Source organism: Trichomycterus rosablanca, chromosome 3 (assembly GCF_030014385.1).
Source record: "Trichomycterus rosablanca isolate fTriRos1 chromosome 3, fTriRos1.hap1, whole genome shotgun sequence".
NCBI classification, from domain to species: Eukaryota; Metazoa; Chordata; class Actinopteri; order Siluriformes; family Trichomycteridae; genus Trichomycterus; species Trichomycterus rosablanca.
In genome coordinates this window covers 24880807-24900874 of record NC_085990.1, presented here as the reverse complement: position 1 = coordinate 24900874, position 20068 = coordinate 24880807, and the positions used below count along the sequence as shown (strand labels likewise).

The window sequence follows — 20068 nt, the reverse complement described above, 5'->3', positions numbered from 1 at the left end:
AATATGGAAAGAAAAAGTCCATTGGCTCCTAAGCTGGCCAAAAATTGTTATTAATGATCATGATTTTTTTTAAATAACGTGTATCATTTCCATGTTGAGCATTTATAGCATACTTCATCTGTATTTCAATGTTTTCTTTGCAACCAGATGAAATAATAACATTTCTTGGGGGTGTAAACTGACATTAGAAGTATCAAAAGGGTAAATGACTTTAAAGTTGTACGTTTTTACATGTTTTGTTGTGTGCAGGTTTGATATAGTTCTGATGAAGGAGGGAAGAATGAAAGGTCAAGCCTTCATCGGGCTTCCCAGTGAGAAAAGTGCAGAGAAGGCCTTGAGGGACACGAATGGATATGTCCTACACGAAAAGCCTCTTGTGGTTGTATCCTTTATTGGCTTACTTCACTCACTTCCACATTTCTGCAGCATGGAAATGTCAGTCCTTCAGCCAGTGCAAATGTTGACAACCTTTTCTTTTATGTGTAGATTTGTGTTTTTAAAGAACAAGTCTGGGCTTCAAGTATCAATCACATCTTCTCATATGCACTATGAATCTTAATCTGGATTTTTTGCTTTCTGCCACTTGCGCTGAGTTTTTTTCCTTAACTTAGGAATTCAGCAATTTGCACGGTCGGCAAGACCCAAACAGGACTCGGCAGATTCAAAGACCGGTGCCAAAAAAAGTCAGACTGGTGAGTAGAGACAAAAGAGACAATGTGAAATATGAAAGGTGTAGTTGTAGCAGCAGCTTAAACAAAGCACTGTAGTAAAAGATTTGTCTTAATGTCTGCCTGTTATAGTTAAAAAGATAACCATGTAGTGTGGATGTATGTATACACCGATCAGCCATAACATTAAAACCACCTCCTTGTTTCTACACTCACTGTTCATTGTATCAGCTCGACTTACCATATAGAAGCTCTTTGTAGTTCTACAATTACTTTCTGAAGTCCATCTGTTTCTCTGCATGCTTTGTTAGCCCCCTTTCACCCTGTTCTTCAATGGTCAGGACCCCTACAGGACCACCACAGAGTAGGTATTATTATGGGTGGTGGATCATTCTTAGCACTGCAGTGACACTGACATGGTGGTGGTGTGTTAGTGTGTGTTGTGCTGGTATGAGTGGATAAGACACAGCAGCGCTGCTGGAGTTTTTAAACACCTCACTGTCACTGCTGGACTGAGAATACTCCACCAACCAAAAATATCCAGCCAACAGCGCCCTGTAGGCAGCGTCCTGTGACCATTGATGAAGGTCTAGAAGATGACCAACTCAAGCAGCAGCAATAGATGAGCGATCGTCTCTGACTACATCTACAAGGTGGACCAACTAGGAAGGAGTGTCTAATAGAGTGGACAGTGAGTGGACACGGTATTTAAAAACTCCAGCAGCACTGCTGTGTCTGATCCACTTATACCAGCACAACACACACTAACACACCACCACCATGTCAGTGTCACTGCAGTGCTGAGAATGATCCAGTGCCTAAATAATACCTGCTCTGTGCTGGTCCTGTGGGGGTCCTGACCATTGAAGAACAGGGTAAAAGCAGGCTAAAACAGTATGTAGAGAAACAGATAGACTACAGTCAATAATTGTAGAACTACAAGGTGATTCTATATGGTAAGTGGAGCTGATAAAATGAACAGTGAGTGTAGAAACAAGGAGGTGGTTTTAATGTTATGGCTGATTGGTGTAGATATATACATATATACACAGTGGTGTTAAAAAAAATAGCAGTCCAACACCATTAACTTGATAAATCACTGTTTTTAGTAGAAGTGATATTTCTACATAGAAAAAAATTTACTTGAAAGTGTAGTAGAGTATTGAAAACAAAACAAACCCAACAATTAGGACATGCATGCCACTCATTCTGAGTAATCGAAGCATTGATTGAAAGGGGGTTGTTCAAAATAATAGCAGTGAGGAGTTCAATTGGTGAAGACATTCATTCTGCAGAAGAACGGGTGTCAATTTTGGCCCTTATTTAAGGTAGGAGGGTGGCAAATGTTGCACAGGTTGGTCATAGCGCATTTCCTTCTGAAATACTGGGTAAAATGGGTTGTTCCAGACATTGTTCTGATGAACAGCGTACTTTGATTAAAAAGTTGATTGTAGAGATAAAAACATACAGAGAAGTGCAGCAAATTATAGCCTGCTCAGCTAAAATGATCTCAAATGCCTTAAAGTGACAACCAAAACCTGAAAGATGCAGAAGGAAGCGTGGAACTACTGTATGAATGGATCAAAGAATAGCCAGAATGGCAAAGGTTCAGCCAGTGATCACCTCCAGAAAGATCAAGGAACATCTGAAGTTCCCAGTGAATACAGAAGATGATTAAGTGAAGCCAATTTACCAGCAAGAACTCCTTGCAAAGTCCCGTTGTTAAGAAAAAGACATGTCCTGAATGGGTTCAAATTTCCCAAAGAACACACTGACAGGTCCAAAGAGAAATGGCTCAACATTTTGTGGACTGGTGAAAGCAAAATTTTTCTTTTTGGGTCAAGTGGCCATAGACAGTATGTCAGATGACCCTCGAGCACTGAATTCAAACCAAAGTACACTGTGAAGACAGTAAAGCATGGTGGTACAAAACTATGATATGGGGATGTTTTTCATACCATGGTGTTACGTCTATTTATCACATACGAGGGATCATGGATCAGTTTAAATATATCAGAATACTTGAGGAGATCATGTTGCCCTATGTCGAAGAAGAAATGCCCTTAAAATGGGTGTTTTAACATGACAATGACCTAAAACATCTTGTTACAGACAAACAAGATTGAGGTAATAGAGTGGCCAGCCCAATCCCCTGACTTCAATCCCATAGAGAACTTGTGGGCTGACGTCTGAAACGCGTTTTTTTGAGGCAAAACCCAAAATTGCAGAAGAACTGTGGAATGTAGTCTAATCATCCTGGACTGGAATACCTGTTCAGAGGTGCCAGAAGTTGGTCAACTCCATGCAACACAGATCTTGGAAACAATTGTTATGCCACTAAATATTAGTTCAGTAATTTAAAGTAAAGTGAAACCTCAAACATTTTCAGTTTATAGATACATTTTTTGAGTTTTTAAAGAAAAATGCTGGCACTGCTATTTTTTTGAACAGCCTAATATTCATTTTTCTTAACTTTCTGTAAAGGATGAACACAAACTGGCTAAATGTTGTTAATGTTTTGATTTAGAATTAAAAGTGTAGTATTTTCAGTGCATTTGCATTTATGGAAATAAAAGTTATTATAATGATTTTGTGCTTTATTCGCTTTTTTAAAATCACTGCTATTTTTTTGAACACTACTGTATACAGTGGGGTCAAAAAGTATTTAGTCAGCCACTGATTGTGCAGGTTCTCCTACTTAGAAAGATGAGAGAGGTCTGTAATTTTCATCATAGGTACACTTCAACTATGAGAGACAAAATGAGAAAAAAAATCCAGGAAATCACATTGTAGGATTTTTAAAGAATTTTTTCGTGAATTATGGTGGAAAATAAGTATTTGGTCAATAACAAACAAGCAAGATTTCTGGCTCTCACAGACCTGTAACTTATTCTTTAAGAAGCTCTTCTGTCCTCCACTCGTTACCTGTATTAATGGCACCTGTTTGACATCGTTATCTGTATAAAAGACACCTGTCCACAGCCTCAAACAGTCAGACTCCAAACTCAACCATGGCCAAGACCAAAGAGCTGTCGAAGGACACCAGGAAGAAAATTGTAGACCTGCACCAGGCTGGGAAGAGTAAATCTACAATAGGCAAGCAGGTTGGTGTGAATAAATCAACTGTGGGAACAATTGTAAGAAAATGGAAGACATACAAGGCCATTGATAATCTCCCTTGGGGTCAAGATCTCATCCCGTGGGGTCAAAATGATCATGAGAACGGTGAGCAAAAATCCCAGAACTACACGGAGGGACCTGATGAATGACCTGCAGAGAGCTGGGACCAAAGTAACAAAGGCTACCATCAGTATACACACTACGCCGAGAGGGACTCAAATCCTGCAGTGCCAGGCGTGTCCCCCTGCTTAAGCCAGTACATGTCCAGGCCCGTCTGATGTTTGCCAGAGAGCATATGGATGATCCAGAAGAGGATTGGGAGAATATCATGTGGTCAGATGAAACCAAAATGGAACTTTTTGGTAAAAACTCAACCCGTCGTGTTTGGAGAAAAAAGAAAAACCCAAGAACACCATACCTACTGTGAAGCATGGGGGTGGAAACATCATGCTTTGGGGCTGTTTTTCTGCAAAGGGGACAGGACGACTGATCCGTGTTAAGGGAAGAATGAACGGAGCCATGTATCGTGAGATTTTAAGCCAAAACCTCCTTCCATCAGTGAGAGCATTGAAGATGGAACGTGGCTGGGTCTTCCAGCATGACAATGATCCCAAACACACCGCTCAGGCAACGAAGAAGTGGCTCCGTAAAAAGCATTTCAAGGTCCTGGAGTGGCCTAGCCAGTCTCCAGACCTCAACCCCATAGAAAATTTGTGGAGTCCGTTTGCCCAGCGACAGCCCCAAAACATCACTGCTCTAGAGGAGATCTGCATGGAGGAATGGGCCAAAATACCAGCTACAGTGTGTGCAAACCTGGTGAAGACTTACAGGAAACGTTTGACCTCTGTCATTGCCAACAAAGGTTATGTTACAAAGTATTGAGTTGAACTTTTGTTATTGACCAAATACTTATTTTCCACCATAATTTACAAATAAATTCTTTAAAAATCCTACAATGTGATTTCCTGGATTTTTTTTTTCTCATTTTGTCTCTCATAGTTGAAGTGTACCTATGATGAAAATTACAGACCTCTCTCATCTTTCTAAGTAGGAGAACCTGCACAATCGGTGGCTGACTAATTACTTTTTGGCCCCACTGTATATTGTATACTGTATATTGTGTGTGTGTGTTCTCCAAAGCACCATTGCTTATATGTCTATAGGATTTTTAAAAGTGTCACATATTAATATTGAAAACCCATAGAGCATAAAACCTACATTTGTTCTCGTTAAAGATTACAAGCATCTGTCATGACCCTTCAGGAAAATGTGTATCCTTAATAGTACATATCCTTTAAAAATATGTATTTTGTAATGTGTGTAGTATTCATTAGCCTGTGTGTAATAATGTCAGACAGAAAGTAACTGAGTGCTGTATATCTTGCTCTTTATGTTCAGCCCGTAGGTGATGGGTCCCTTGATGTTCTCAGAAGTTCAACATTCATACAAAGGCAAAGTGTTTTAAAGTATTTGACTGATGTAAGATGTATTACAAAGAAATAGTCATTCTTTCATGTTGGAATGTTTAGTAAAATGCATTAAAAAGAAAAATATGTGATTTATGAATTCTTTTGGATCTTTGAAACTTTTACCATCCACATGGGCTTGGAAGCACTTTAAAAAACAGTCAACACAGTCTGTTGTTGCATCAAGAAATGCAACCTGAAACTCTGTAACACAAAGGAAAAGCCATACATCAATTCCATGCAGAAATGCAGCTTAGTACTCTAAGCCTGTGCTCATCTTACAACCCCAAATCAGAAAAAGTTGGAACAGTATGGAAAATGCAAATAAAATAAAAATGCAGAGTTCCTTACATTTACTTTGACTTTTATTTGATTGCAGACAGGATTAACCTGAGATATTTTATGTTTTGTCTGCTCAACTTGATTTAATTTGTTAATATACCTCCATTCCTGCATTTCAGGCCTGCAACACATTCCAAAAGTTGGGACGGGGGCAATTTGGGGCATTGAGGGGAAAAAAATAAATGATGTGATTCTAAACAGGTGACGTCAACAGGTGATTGTAATCATGGTTTGGTACAAAAGCAGCATCCAGGAAAGGCTGAGTCTTTGATGAGCAAAGATGATCAGAGGATCTCCAGTTTGTCAACAAATGTGTGAGAAAATTATTGACATATTTTAAATTAATGTACAGTAATGTTCCTCTACAGTGCATAATATCATTAAACGATTCAAGGAATCAGGAGGAATTTCAGTGCGTAAAGGCCAAGGGTGCAAGCTTAAGCTGAACGCCTGTGATCTTCGATCCCTCAGACGGCACTGATCAAGAACCGCCACTCAACAATAACTGATATAACCACATGGGTGAGGGATTACTTTGGCAAACTTTTGTCAAGCATTACAATACAGAGTTACATGCACAAATGCCACTTAAAACTTTACTGTGCAAAAAGGAGCCTTATGTTAACCATGTCCAGAAGCAGTGTCAACTTATCTGGGCTCGGAGGCATCTAGGATGGACCATCACACAGTGGAAACGTGTACTGTGGTCAGATGAATCAGCATTCCAGGTCTTTTTTGAAAAAAATGGACGCCGTGTGCTCCGGACCAAAGACTGGCTGTGTCAGTGCCCTTGGCAAAGGTCATTTACACTTCTGTGATGGCAGCATTAATGCAGAAAAGTACATCTGTGCCAAAATACCTTTTAAGTGTGGTGAAAAGGAATGGCAACATTACAAAGTGGTAAATACTTTACTGTTCCAACTTTCTTTGGAATGTGTTGCAGGCCTGAAATGCAGGAATGGATGTTTATTAATAAATGAAATGAAGTTGAGTAGATAAAACATGAAATATCTCAGGTTCATCCTGTCTGCAATCAAATAAACGTCAAAGTAAATGTAAGAAACTCTGTGTTATTTTTTATATTATTTGCATTTTTCATGCTGTCCCAACTTTTTCTGATTTGGGGTTGTAGATGCACCAGGTCGTGTGTTCCTAATAAAAAGGTTCAGGTTGTTTAAACAGAATTTAAAAAGTCCCAGCAACACTGCTGTATCTAATACACTCATACCAGAACAACTCACACTACCACCATAGTTTTATCATTGAAGTGCTGAGAATAGTCCACCAACCAAACATCACCCAGTCAATGGCGGCCAGTTTTAGATGGGTACAGTGGGGTGAAAAAATATACAGAGCAACAGATAGGCTACAGTCAGTAATTGTATAACCACAAATCATCTGTATGGTAGGTGTAGCTTATAAAATAATCAATGCATGTACCAGATATCTGTTCCTAATGTAGTGCTCAGTTAGAGAATATATCTGTACATTTCTCTGACATTACACCAGTATTTATCTCCTTATGCATTATTCAACCATCCCAATATCGGATTGCTCGTTCTGACTGTTCAGCCATCATAAATCTGACTATGTATGCCATCTACAAGATCCATCCATCTGTCTGCATCTCCGTATTTGACCAGCCATTCCACAGTGTACACCAATGATCTAAATCATTAAAACCACCCGTTTAGTATGCTGTCAAAACAGCTCTGACCTTACCAGGAGGTCCTCCAACTTCTGTACGTGTCTGTTTGTCCACATGATCCTGGAGAAAACAGGATTTGTCAGGCCATTCAACCTTTTTCCATTGCTCTGATGTCCCGTTACAATGCCTGTGTGCCCACTGTAAGTGGACAGAAGTTAGCATGGGCCATTTGACTGACCTGTGATTCTGCAGCCCTGTACACAGGTTTTGATGCATTATGTGTTGTAAAAAATGCGCTCATCCCTAGGATTAAAAAGATCTTATATTTGAGCCACAGTAGGTCCATACCAGAAACAGCCTTCATGTTCTCTGGCATCTGGCAAGTCTTGTCTGCCTAACAACCTGTTAGTGGTTCATGGCTTGTCCCTACTTGGACCACTGTTGGTGGTTACTCATCTCAGCTGCCTGTAAGCACTACTTGCTCTTTTGAAGAAACTTTAACTCAGTCGTCTGGCCATAAATGTGTCACTTGAGCCACATATAAGTTCACTGGTGAAGTCTTCATTCTTCCAGCTTCGAAATGTTGCTCGACTGCGTCTGTTTCTGGCCTTTAAAGCTGCTAAGACCCTGGTACATGCCTTTGTTACTTCCAAACTGGACTACTGCAATTCTCTCCTCTATGGACTTCCCTCAGAATCCCTCCAACCCCTGCACATCGTTTAGAATGCTGCTGCCTGAGTGCTGACCCCGTCTAAAAAACACGAGCATATCACCCCGGTATTAGAACAACTCCATTGGCTTCCAGTCAATAAGCGTCTTCAATATAAAATTTTAGTGCTCACTTTTAAGGCACTTCATGGTCTGGCTCCCTTGTATCAGGCTAATCTTTTACACCACTATGTCCCTTCCCGCAAGTTAAGGTTGTCTATTGCTGGTCTCCTGGTTGCTCCTAGGTTTAGGTTGACCACCGTGGGTGGTAGATCATTTAGTGTTGCTGCCCCTACACTGTGGAACTCTCTTCCTCTCCCTCTTGGTCTCTCTTCTTCTCTCTCTGAGATTAAATCTCTTCTTAAAATGTTCTTGTTTACTCAACACTTTCACTCGTCTGTTTTTGTTTCTGTTTGATTTTGTTTGTGATTATGATTCCTATGTAAAGCGTCCTTGGGTACTATGAAAGGCGCTATATAAGTTGAATTTATTATTATTATTATTATAATTTGGTCCTTATAAAAGTCACCTAGTTCCTTATGCTGATCAGATCTTCTTCATTTAACATGTGAACCACAAGGAATGACTATCAGCCTAACATTTAATATATATTTCTGACCCTCTTTTTACCATTGTTACCAAATTGGCATTGCACATTTGTTTGGCTTATCTGTCATATTTAGTTATATAATATGTTTTATCCTTCATTTTACTGTATATCTGTATTGGACCGTTCCTACAACCGTCTTCATATCCACCTATCTATTCATTCATCCATCCATTTATCCTTCATACTTATGACCCTCTATATGTTTGTATATCTGACCATATATACTTGGCTTCCAATCATCCACACTTCTCATCCATCTCAGTCCATCCCTTTACTATTCATTCATCAATCTCTCCACTTCTCAATCACCCATCCATTCCTTCATCTAGCTTTCTTATTTGTCAGTAAATCCAACTATAAATCCTTTCATCTTTCTTTGTGCCTACACTATTTGGCCAAATCTTTTGGGCTTTAATGACAAGAAGACCTAGCTTGTAACCATTGTGCCAGTTCATCCCAAAGGTGTTTGGTGGAGCTGGGATATAACACAAACTATAACACAAGTTTAAAAGTAAAACAGGAGAAAAATCTAGCTAAACACAGATACATGTGGATGCTTTTAGAGTGATTTTGACAGTTATTCCACACAAATGCAGATTCATCTCATATTCGCACTTTGATGATGTTTTACTGCCCCGCTCAAGCCGAGCAGTGAACAAAGAGGCTGTTCATTGTTAATTTAAAATTAAATCAATAAATAAAAAAAGCTAAAGCTGATTTGGTAAGAAATCCCTTAATTTCCCTAAATTTTGCTACATTTAGGAAGTGAGCAGGCAGCCATTAGCATTCAGCAGTGCATCACATGGTGGTGTCAATACAGAAACGGATCAAAAATGGCACACAAAAACAAACACACATGCACACAGAAGAATGCAGAGAAGCTGGACTAGGCCAAATTGGCCTTTACTTGCCTTTCTGAGGAGCCACATCATGTGTATACTTGATACCTTGAACCCGTGGTAGCTGTTTACCTGCACAGTGAAGGTAAGTGAGGCGACCTTGTCTGGCTCATGAAAGTTACTGAGAAATAAAATGTTCTTGTGTTGAGGATGAAGAAGAATTATTTACATGCACATAACACTCTTACACAAAGACCCCTCACACCAAGTGTGAGTCAGGAGTCAGTAACAGTTCTTCTCTCATATTTTTTTTTTAAATCTGTGGATAACCTGATGAGTCAAGTTACCTTGAGCTGGGAAATGGCATACGTGTTGGCCCCTAATGAGCAAAGTGGTGCACCCATACCTTACACAAAGTCTCTTAGACACGACCAATTACTATTCCTCCTACTCGTACATAGAGCCCACAAAATGTTTGCTTATATGAGCTGTACTTATGCACCTCAGGAAATACATTTTTATACAATCAACAAGCTTTAGGCAAAACTCTAGCTATTTTTAGAATATTTGACAATTCTTTAGGCACATGGTTGGCTAGCTTTTATGCTATTGAGATTAGAGTTTAAATTACAGTGGTGCTATCTACTGACTAGGATCCTACACAGATATAATTGACTTTATCTACAAGGATGGTCAAAACCTGTACTCCATGTACACTGCTCAAAAAAATTAAGGGAGCACTTAAATCGCACGTTGGATCTTGATGAATGAAAATCTTTACTGATATAAATTGTGTAATTAGTCAAGAACAAAATGACATAACAGTCCAACAACCGAAATCATCAACCCATGGAGGACTGGACTCAAATTCATACCAAAAATCAAAGTAAAACATTGAAATCATAGGCTCATCCAATTTACGTGAATTTCAACAAGGCAACTCCTAATGTTACTCAGTAGTGTGTATCACCCCCACATGCCTGTATGCACTTCCAGCAATGTCTGGGCATGCTCCTGATGAGATGGTGGATGGTGTCCTGGGAAATGTCCTCCCAGACCTGGATCAGGGCATCAGTGAACTCCTGGCGCGACTTGGCGGCATCGGATGCACTGATACATAAAGTTCCAGAGGTTCTCAATTGGATTCAGGTCTGGGGAACGTGAGGGCCAGTCAATGGCATCAATGCTTTTATCATCCAGAAGCTGCCTACACACTCTGGCCACATGAGGCCGGGCATTGTCTTGCACCAGGTGGAACCCAGGGCCCACTGCACCAGCGTAAGGTCTGACCATGGCTCTGAGGATTTCATCTCAATACCTAACAGCATTAAGAGTCCCGTTGGATATGACGTATGACGTTTGTGCGACCCTTCAAGGATATGCAACCAAACCCATCACTGACCCACCACCAAACCGGTCATGCTGGATAATGTTGCAGGCAGCATAACGTGAACCATGGCATCTCCAGACTCTTTCATGTCTGTCACATGTGCTCAATGTGAACCTGCTCTCATCTATGAAGAGAACGGGGCGCCAATGGTGGACCTGCCAATTCTGGTGTTTTCTATCAAATGCCAATCGAGCTGCACGGTGCTGGGCTGAGTACAGGTCCCACTAGAGGACGTCGGGCTCTCATGCCACCCTCATGGAGTCTGTTTCTGACAGTTCGCACACCAGTAGCCTGCTGGAGGTCACTTTCTGGGCTCTGGCAGTGCTCCTCCTGTTTCTTCTCGCACAAAGGAGCAGATACTGGTTCTGCTGCTGGGTTGATGCCCTTCTCTGGCCCTGTCCTGCTCTTCTTGTGTAACGATCTGTGTCATGGTATCTCCACCATGCCCTTGAGACTGTGCTGGGAGACACAGCAAATCTTCTTGCGACAGCATGTATGGATGTGCCATCCTGGAGGAGCTGGACTACCTGTGCAACCTGAAAGGGCTGCAGGTACCGCCTCATGCTACCAGTAGTGGCAAGAACACTAGAAAATGCAAAATTAGAGAAGAATCAGTCATGAAAGATAAGGAGAGAGTATTTGTCTGTGGCAACCACCGGCAAAACCATTCCCCTTTTGGGGGTTGTCTTGCTGTTACCTCTCTGGTGTACCTGTTGACACTTTCATTTGCACCAGAGCAGGTGAACTTGATTCACAATCGCTTATGCTTCCTAACTGAGCAAATGTACTAATACTGACAACTTTTTAAATCGCATTTCTGATTTGTTAAACTGTAATCTGGTGCTTGGGTGGCAAAGCATTAAAACACATTAGCCCATCAGTGCTGAGATCTCAAGCTTGTGAATTTGAATCTTATCTCTGCTACAGGTTGGCCGCAGGAGTACAAGCAGTCACAATTCTGTAATATCTGCTGGGTGGGAGGGCCAGAGGTATTTCTCATCACTGCAGTGTTTATGGCTGGTTGATGGCGCCTGCACAGAGGTGGGAAATAATGGAAAGTACTCTATGTACTCGATATGTATGCCTGTGTAAATCTGCCTCATCCAGGTGAAACTAAAAGTGTTTGGAAACTACGTGTTGAAGGGGATGTGTGTAAAATACAGCCCTCCTTGGCCAGGGTAGGGGTCTGTAGCAGAAATAACTAGGGTAACTGTAAACTCAATCAGCATTGCTGTGTCTGATCCACTCATACCAGCACAACACACACTAACACACCACCACCATGTCAGTGTCACTGCAGTGCTGAGAATCATCCACCACCCAAATAATACCTACTCTGTAGTTGTCCTGTGAGAGTCCTGACCATTGAAGAACAGCATGAAAAGGGGGCTAACAAAGCATGCAGACAAACAGATGGACTACACTCATTAATTGTAGAACTTCAAAGTGCTTCTATATGGTAAGTGGAGCTGATAAAATGGACAGTGAGTGTAGAAACAAGGAGGTGGTTTTAATATTATGGCTGATCGGTGTATGTGTTTGAACTGTCAGATCTTCATACCTGCCTGGTAACTCAGTAAGCAGCTGTATGGTGGGATAACATTGATAACTTCAAAATCAGCCCCATCTACTGAATGTTTTGCTTTTCTTTTGAACATTATATGTATTTTATTGATACTGCATATAATTTTGCATAGTTGGATATAATGTAGTTCAGCACAGTTAAATTTGACAGTTCATTATTGCTGGGATCGGGGGTTTAAATCCACAGCTATTCTACCAGCTGATTAGTTGTCTGAATAAAGACAAAATTGGGTATGTCTAAGGTGAGGGGAGATGCTCGAGGCCATGTGATGGATCAGCGTCCTATCCAGGGTGTGTTTCTGCATTGCTTCCAGTGGTTCTGGGGAACAGCCATTCTAAAACATGGGGGGGGATATTCCAAACTGTTGCCACAATGCTGGAAATATCTCATTTATATAACTGATTTAATATACCCAATAGCAAACATCTGAATATGATCATTAGAAAAGCTGTCCACTTTTATCCATGTTGTGTATGTTTATTTTAAATGGTCTACATTCACTTCCTCCTTTTTTCTTTTCAAGAGGCTGATCACCTCTGGGTCAGTCTATCTGAACACATTTTATCATTAACTGCAGTATAGATTTAGCATGGCTGTTCCCCAAAATCACTGGGAGCAATGCAGAAACACAGGATGACCATGAAAATGAGTAAGGCCTTCACATTTTCACTAAATACTGAGTTTAATTATATATTTGAATAAAGTGCAATTTCTAAAAACTTGAGAGAGTATGTGAGAACTGTAATATTCATGCATAATTTCACTGAATATGTTGTATGATTGATTTAGAATTGATTGCATATTTAAGGGATGCTGTGATTGGTTAATGAACATGCTAATTTGCTATCATGCAGATTTATGCAGATTTATGCATGCAGTGGGTGGGACGTAAGAAAAGGTTGTTAGTAGAAATGGCGGAATAGTAATGTGATATGTAAAATGTGCTGATGTTGAATAAACTACGCTTAAACGCCAATAACTCGTCATCCTGAATCTCTTTTAAAATGAGAATAAAACAAAAACTATAACAGCAATCAGTGATTTTTAAACATTAGGTATTTCCATACACAAGTTTTGTATCCAATAAACCCTGAGAACATGGGTGGAGCAAGCCAAACATAAAGCGAACATATACTATATTGCCAAAAGTCAGTGGTATTATAACACAGTGGAAGCAATTGGGAATGACAGCAACTCAGCCACGGCCCCTCAGATCCAGTGAAAGGAACTCTTAATGCTTCAGCATACCAAGAGATTTTGGACAATTTCATGCTCCCAACTTTGTGGGAACAGTTTGGGGATGGCCCCTTCCTGTTCCAACATGACTGCGCACCAGTGCACAAAGCAAGGTCCATAAAGACATAGATGAGAGAGTTTGGTGTGGAAGAACTTGACTGGCCTGCACAGAGTCCTAACCTCAACCTGAAAGAACGCCTTTGGGATGAATTAGTGCGGAGACTGCGAGCCAGGCCTTCTCGTCCAACATCAGTGTCTGACCTCACAAAAATTCCAATAAACACACTCCTAAACCTTGTGGAAAGCCTTTCCAGAAGAGTTGAAGCTGTTATAGCTGCAAAGGGTGGGCCGACATCATATTAAACCCTATGGATTAATAATGACATGTCACTCAAGTTCATATGCGTGTGAAGGCTGATGAGCGAATACTTTTGGCAATATAGTGTATATTGCTCTAACTTAGAAAGCATTGTACGGGGCCGCTCAGGTGGCGCAGCGGTAAAATACGCTAGCACACCAGAGCTGGGATTTCAAATACATCGTATCGTGGTCATCCAAGGATAGGGACCTCATAACTGATGCAATCTCTGCTGGCTGATTGATGGCTTCTGTACAGAGTAGAGGAATAATGCTAATCAGGGTGTGGCTCTCTATGCACAAATTGCTCTCCTCAATCGGGGCGGGGGTCAGCACCAGTAGAGAGGAAGCATAACACAATTGGGTAAAAATAGACATGCTAAAAAAAAAAAAAAATGGGAGGGAAAAAAAAGGAAGCATTGGACCAATTGTCACAACACTTCAAAGGCATATACTATAGCAGGTTCATAGGCTATGTCAAATAATATGGTGTAACTGTGTCCTATTGCTCTTCAGAAATGGTCCCATACACACATATTGGGCCACATAGGCTAATCTGTGCTTAGACCCTGGGAATCGCCGCTTGCGGCTATAGTTTGGAATTGGATATGTAAGAAGATTTTGTGTAAAATTGCATTGTTGTGTGAGTCTGGATAAACATGAGAATTCTCATTAGTATCAGCTGGAAACTGAGGCAGACTCCAGCTGCAAGCTGCAGATATTATACATCTATAATGCAATTACAGATATATGGCTTCCTGTAGAGCAGCCGTTTATCTTAGTTCTAGACCTGAAGTGCCACCCTGTCCTGCACATTTACTGCTCTAGCACATCTAATTCATCTCCTCAGCTGGATAATTAGCCTGTGTGGAAATGTTGGTGATCTAACTTTTTGTGGACCCACCTTCCTTAATTTGCATAATATTAATATGCACCTTGCCAACAGAGATTTTTACTTGTCATGCTTACCTGACTGTAATTCCATACACATTTTACACTATTTTACATTATTTGGTCTCTATTCCCCTCCTCCTCCCAATTCACATGTATTTTTTTAATGCATTCATGCTATTTGCTGCCTGGGGACATCTATGCCTGCTGAGAAGCCAGACAGTAGAGACCTATACTTTTTGAATTCAACAGACTGGTAACACCACTGAAAGATAAACCCAGTTGTCCACCGTGTTGGGCTGGATCATTAGACCCATAATTAGCTTTTCAAACTGACAGACTTGGTACCTATGTTACCTACAACCAGCAGTCAGTATAGTGATGCAGTAATAGTGCAGAAAAACAAACCAGTTAGATTACCTGGTAAAAATGACCAGTTTTAATGTGTATAATTTAGATGATTTGACCTGCCATATCATCTCTTTTTCTAAGATCAGACCAAAACAAAACAGTGTTTGGTAGCACTGGATTTTGAATTTGGTTTATTCTAGTGCCACATACAGAACAAGCAAAGAGTATCCAATGTGCATCTTTTTGAATGGTGCTGGTCCATGGATTTCTGACATGAATTCAACCACAAATTTGACTTTGACTTTGCACCCTTTTCACCTTCTCCATGTTTTATTACATTACAGACTCATTCTATATTAGATTTAGTAAATTTTTTCCACAAAATAGCCCACAATGACAAAGTGAAAGCAGGTTTTTAGACATTTGTGCTAATATATTAAAAATCAAAATGTAAAATATCATACGTACACAAGTGTACACACCCTTTGATATGACACCCAAAAGTGAGCTAAGGTGCATTTTGTTTTCACTGATACTGCTTAAGATGTTTCTACATTTTAATTGGAGTTCACCTGTGGTAAATTCAATTGATTGGACATGATTGGGGATTGCCAACACCTGCCTATATAAGATCCCACAGTTGACAGTGTATATCAGAGCAAACTCCAAGCCATGTTGTCAGAGGAATTATCTGCAGACCTCAGAAACAGGATTGTGTCAAGGCATAGATCTAGAGAAGGGTACAGAAAAATTGCTGCAGTTTTACAGGTCCCAAAAAGCACAGTGGCCACCATCATTCGTAAATGGAAGAAGTTTGGAACCACCAAAAATTACGGTCGTAGCTTCTTTCCCAAGACGCCTTGAATCTGTAATTGCTGCCAAAGGTGCATCAACCAAGTATTAGGCTAAGTGTGTACTGATATGTAACCCCTAAATAAAAAAAATTTCATATTCACAAAAATAAAATTGCATATTTTCTAAACCTTGTTTTCACTTCCTAATTATTGGTGATTGTGTGTAGATGTTTGAGGCAAAAAATTAACTCACTCTGTTATAGAATGAGTCTGTAATGTAATAAAACATGGAGAAGGTGAAAGGGGTGTGCAGACTTTCCGGCTTGCCTGTATATGGGCACAGTGAAGTCACCAGTTGTAGTCAATACTCATTAATAAACATTTTTAGTGATAATAATTATAAGTAGATTCCAGAGAAACAAAAGGAATTGTACACAATTAATTATATGCTTTTAACCTTGTGGTAACAGTTTAAAGAATGTGTGCCCCTATACACAGACGAGGCATAACATTATGACCACTGACAGGTGAAGTGAATAACACTGATTATCTCTTCATCACGGCACCTGTTAGTGGGTGGGATATATTAGGCAGCAAGTGAACATTTTATCCTCAAAGTTGATGTGTTAGAAGCAGGAAAAATGGACAAGCGTAAGGATTTGAGCAAGTTTGACAAGAACCAAATTGTGATGGCTAGATGACTGAGTCAGAGCATCTCCAAAACTGCAGCTCTTGTGGGGTGTTCCCGGTCTGCAGTGGTCAGTATCTATCAAAAGTGATCCAAGAAGGGAACGGTGGTAAACCAGCGACAGGTTCATGGGCGGTCAAGGTTTATTGATGCACGTGGGGAGTGAAGGCCTGCCTGTGTGGTCTGATCCAACAGACGAGCTACTGCAGCTAAAATTGCTGAAGAAGTTAATGCTAGTTCTGATAGAAAGGTGTCAGAATACACAGTGCATCGCAGTTGCAGGGCTGTTTTGGCAGTCAAGACATGGTTTAATAAATTTGGTACAGAGAAACCAGTAGGTTTGCACAACTTTGGGATAAATTGTATCCTCAGTTGTGAGCCAGGCTTTCTCATCAAGCATCAGTATTTTTACTCAGTGCCTAAATAAATATTGTTTTAAATAAATGGACACAAATTTCCAAAGACCAAAATGATGTCTAGTAGCAAATTAATATTGATGCTTATGGTTCTGGAGTCTTAAAAGCTGATGGCTAGATGTCGACAAACCATGGTGCCATGGTGTAGTCAATTTGCTTTCCTACTGCCCAACAATGGCAACCAGAATTCTTACAAAAATATAACCAGTACCTTGAATTGCGCATTCATCTCAATATTATGTTCAAATAAAAAAATTGTTTATTCCTAGTGTCCTAGCTTCCCAGAACATGAACAAAAGAAAGTTGGATTTATGAAATGAGAGCATATGTTAATAAATATCTGGTTGTGTTATCAGGGGGATTTGTCAGATTGTACTAACAGATAAAATTCCTTTTTTTTTTAACCAGATTTCTCCTCCCAGCGAGCATATTGTGCTTTCCAGGCCAGCGAGGCAGGGGTGGGAGAGATACCAGCCTGTCAGCCATCAGCTGTGCTCCAGATCTGGGACAGAACAGGAGCTGAGGGACATGATCAGCAGATGCAACCACGTCAGGGTACAAAGCTCTTTAAACGCTGCTGACACACCTGCTTCCATAAACAGCCGGTTGCTAAATGTAGCGGCACCTCCTGCTTGCTTCACTCAGCTTTCACTGCATTGGCTCACACTGTTGTGACATCAAATTCGCATGGCCTTCAATTAACAAGAAAAAGACAACAACACACTGTACTGAAATCTATACTGAACTATATTCTAAACTCTGTACTGAATTCTATGCTGAACTCTATACAAAACTCCAGAGGAGAACCGTCAGTGGGGTTAGATTAAAAAAGCCCCTTTGTCTTCCTCTGCTGTTGGTAGAAAGAGCATATGTCAAGTTATAAATTCTCAGCAGACTAGGTGTGTATGTACAGTATATATATATATATATATATATATATATATATATATATATATATATATATATATATATATATATTATTATATATATATATATATATATATACAGTATATATATATATATATATATATATATATATACAGTATATATATATATATATATATACAGTATATATATATATATATATACACCGATCAGACATAACATTATAACCACCTTCCTATTATTGGAATAGGTGTGCTGTGGTATCTGGCACCAAGATGTTAGCAGCAGATCCTTTATAGTGTATATTGCTCTAACTCTATTGCAGAACTCCTGTAGGTTGCGAGGTGGGGCCTCCATGGATCGGACTTGTTTGTCCAGCACATCCCACAGATGCTCGACTGGATTGAAATCTGGAGAATTTGGAGGCCAAGTCAACACCTCAAACTCGTTGTGCTCCTCAAACCATTCCTGAACCATTTTTGCTTTGTGGCAGGGCGCATTATCCTGCTGAAAGAGGCCACAGCCATCAGGGAATACCGTTTCCATGAAAGGTTGTACATGGTCTGCAACAATGCTTAGATAGGTGGTACGTGTCAAAGTAACATTCACATGGATGGCAGGACCCAAGGTGTCTCAGCAGAACATTGCCCAAAGCATCACACTGCTTCTGCCGGCTTGCTTTTTTCCCATAGTGTATCCTGGTGCCATGTGTTCTCCAGGTAAGCAATGTACACGCACCCGGCCATCCACGTCATGTAAAAGAAAACGTGATTCATCAGACCAGGCCACCTTCTTCCATTGCTCCGTGGTCCAGTTCTGATGCTCACATGCCCATTGTTGGCGCTTTCGGTGGTGGCTGACTGGTCTGCTGCTATGCAGCCCCATACGCAACAAACTGCGATGCACTGTGTATTCTGACACCTTTCTATCAGAACCAGCATTAACTTCTTCAGCAATTTGAGCTACAGTAGCTCGTCTGTTGGATCGGACCACACGGGTCAGCCTTTGCTCCCTACATGCATCAATGAGCCTTGGCTGCCCATGACCCTGTCGCCGGTTTACCACTGACCACTGCAGACCGGGAACACCCCACAAGAGCTGCAGTTTTGATGATGCTCTGACCCAGTTGCAGTACTAAATGACAGTATTCCTAGTTGAGAAGTCCCATAATGGTGTCATGTGCATTCTTGTAACAAGGAAAACAGTGGTAGCAGTAGCAGTCAAAGTGGAGGATGTGCAAGAGTAGTGATATACAGTATACTATACTATACTCTGCATAATATACCTACAATACACAATAAAGAATGATGCAGTGATATGCATATACTGTAGTATTATGTTGAAATGCACTAAAAATGTGCTATGGATTGTTCAGAGCACCTGTGAGTCAGTGGAGGTTGCTGTTGTGAGTAAGGATGAAGCAGTCTGGCAGTATGGGCTGATGCTACTGAAACATTGTCCAGAAGGTAGTAGAGTGAACAACTGGTCACTGAAGATGGTGGTGGCTTTTCGGAGGCAACGAGAACTATAGATTTCCTGAAGAGAAAGCAGTTAGGCTCCGATAGCTCTTTGGCAACTGTTTATGACCCGCTGCAAGATGTGTCTCTCTGCTAAGGTGCAGCTGGTATACCAGGTTGAAATGTAGTAGGTGAGAATGCTTTTAATACTGCAGCAGTAGAAGGTAACAAGCATCTTTGTTGAGATTTACTTTCCTGAGCAATATCAGAAAGTACAGCCGCTGTTGTGCCCTCTCTGTCATTGATGTGATATCGGCAGACCAGGATAACATCCAGACATTCGAAGTACTCTTTCTACTCTGTCACCACTGATGATGAGTGGAGCATGACCACCACTGCTTTTTCTGAAGTTGATAATGAGCTCCTTGGTTTTACTGGTGATGAGAACTAGGCTGTTGTCAGAACACCACATAGTCAGGCACTGTCTCTGTAGGCCCATGATCAAGTCAAGTCAAGTCAACTTTATTTATATAGCGCTTTTTACAATGAACATTGTCTCAAAGCAACTTCACAGAATCCAGGACCAACAGACCAAAAACCCCTATTGAGCAAGCCAA

The 20068-nt window shown here is 40.6% G+C and overlaps 1 protein-coding gene and 1 pseudogene across 2 annotated transcripts in view; both read left to right on the top strand.

Moving 5' to 3' along the window:
- Positions 1 to 5335, top strand: part of rnpc3 (RNA-binding region (RNP1, RRM) containing 3) — a 54732-nt gene extending 49397 nt beyond the window's left edge. The window contains exons 14-16 of one of the 2 annotated variants that reach the window (XM_062992004.1): positions 250 to 382; positions 620 to 692; positions 5187 to 5335. In XM_062992004.1, the coding sequence (XP_062848074.1) occupies positions 250 to 382; positions 620 to 692; positions 5187 to 5197 (217 nt within the window). In that variant the 3' untranslated portion in view covers positions 5198 to 5335. Of the gene's footprint in view, positions 1 to 249; positions 383 to 619; positions 693 to 5023 lie in introns of both variants that reach the window. The other variant, XM_062992003.1, reaches the window with a different exon arrangement.
- Positions 5336 to 11282: 5947 nt separating this feature from the next.
- Positions 11283 to 20068, top strand: part of LOC134310654 (alpha-amylase-like) — a 52118-nt pseudogene continuing 43332 nt past the window's right edge.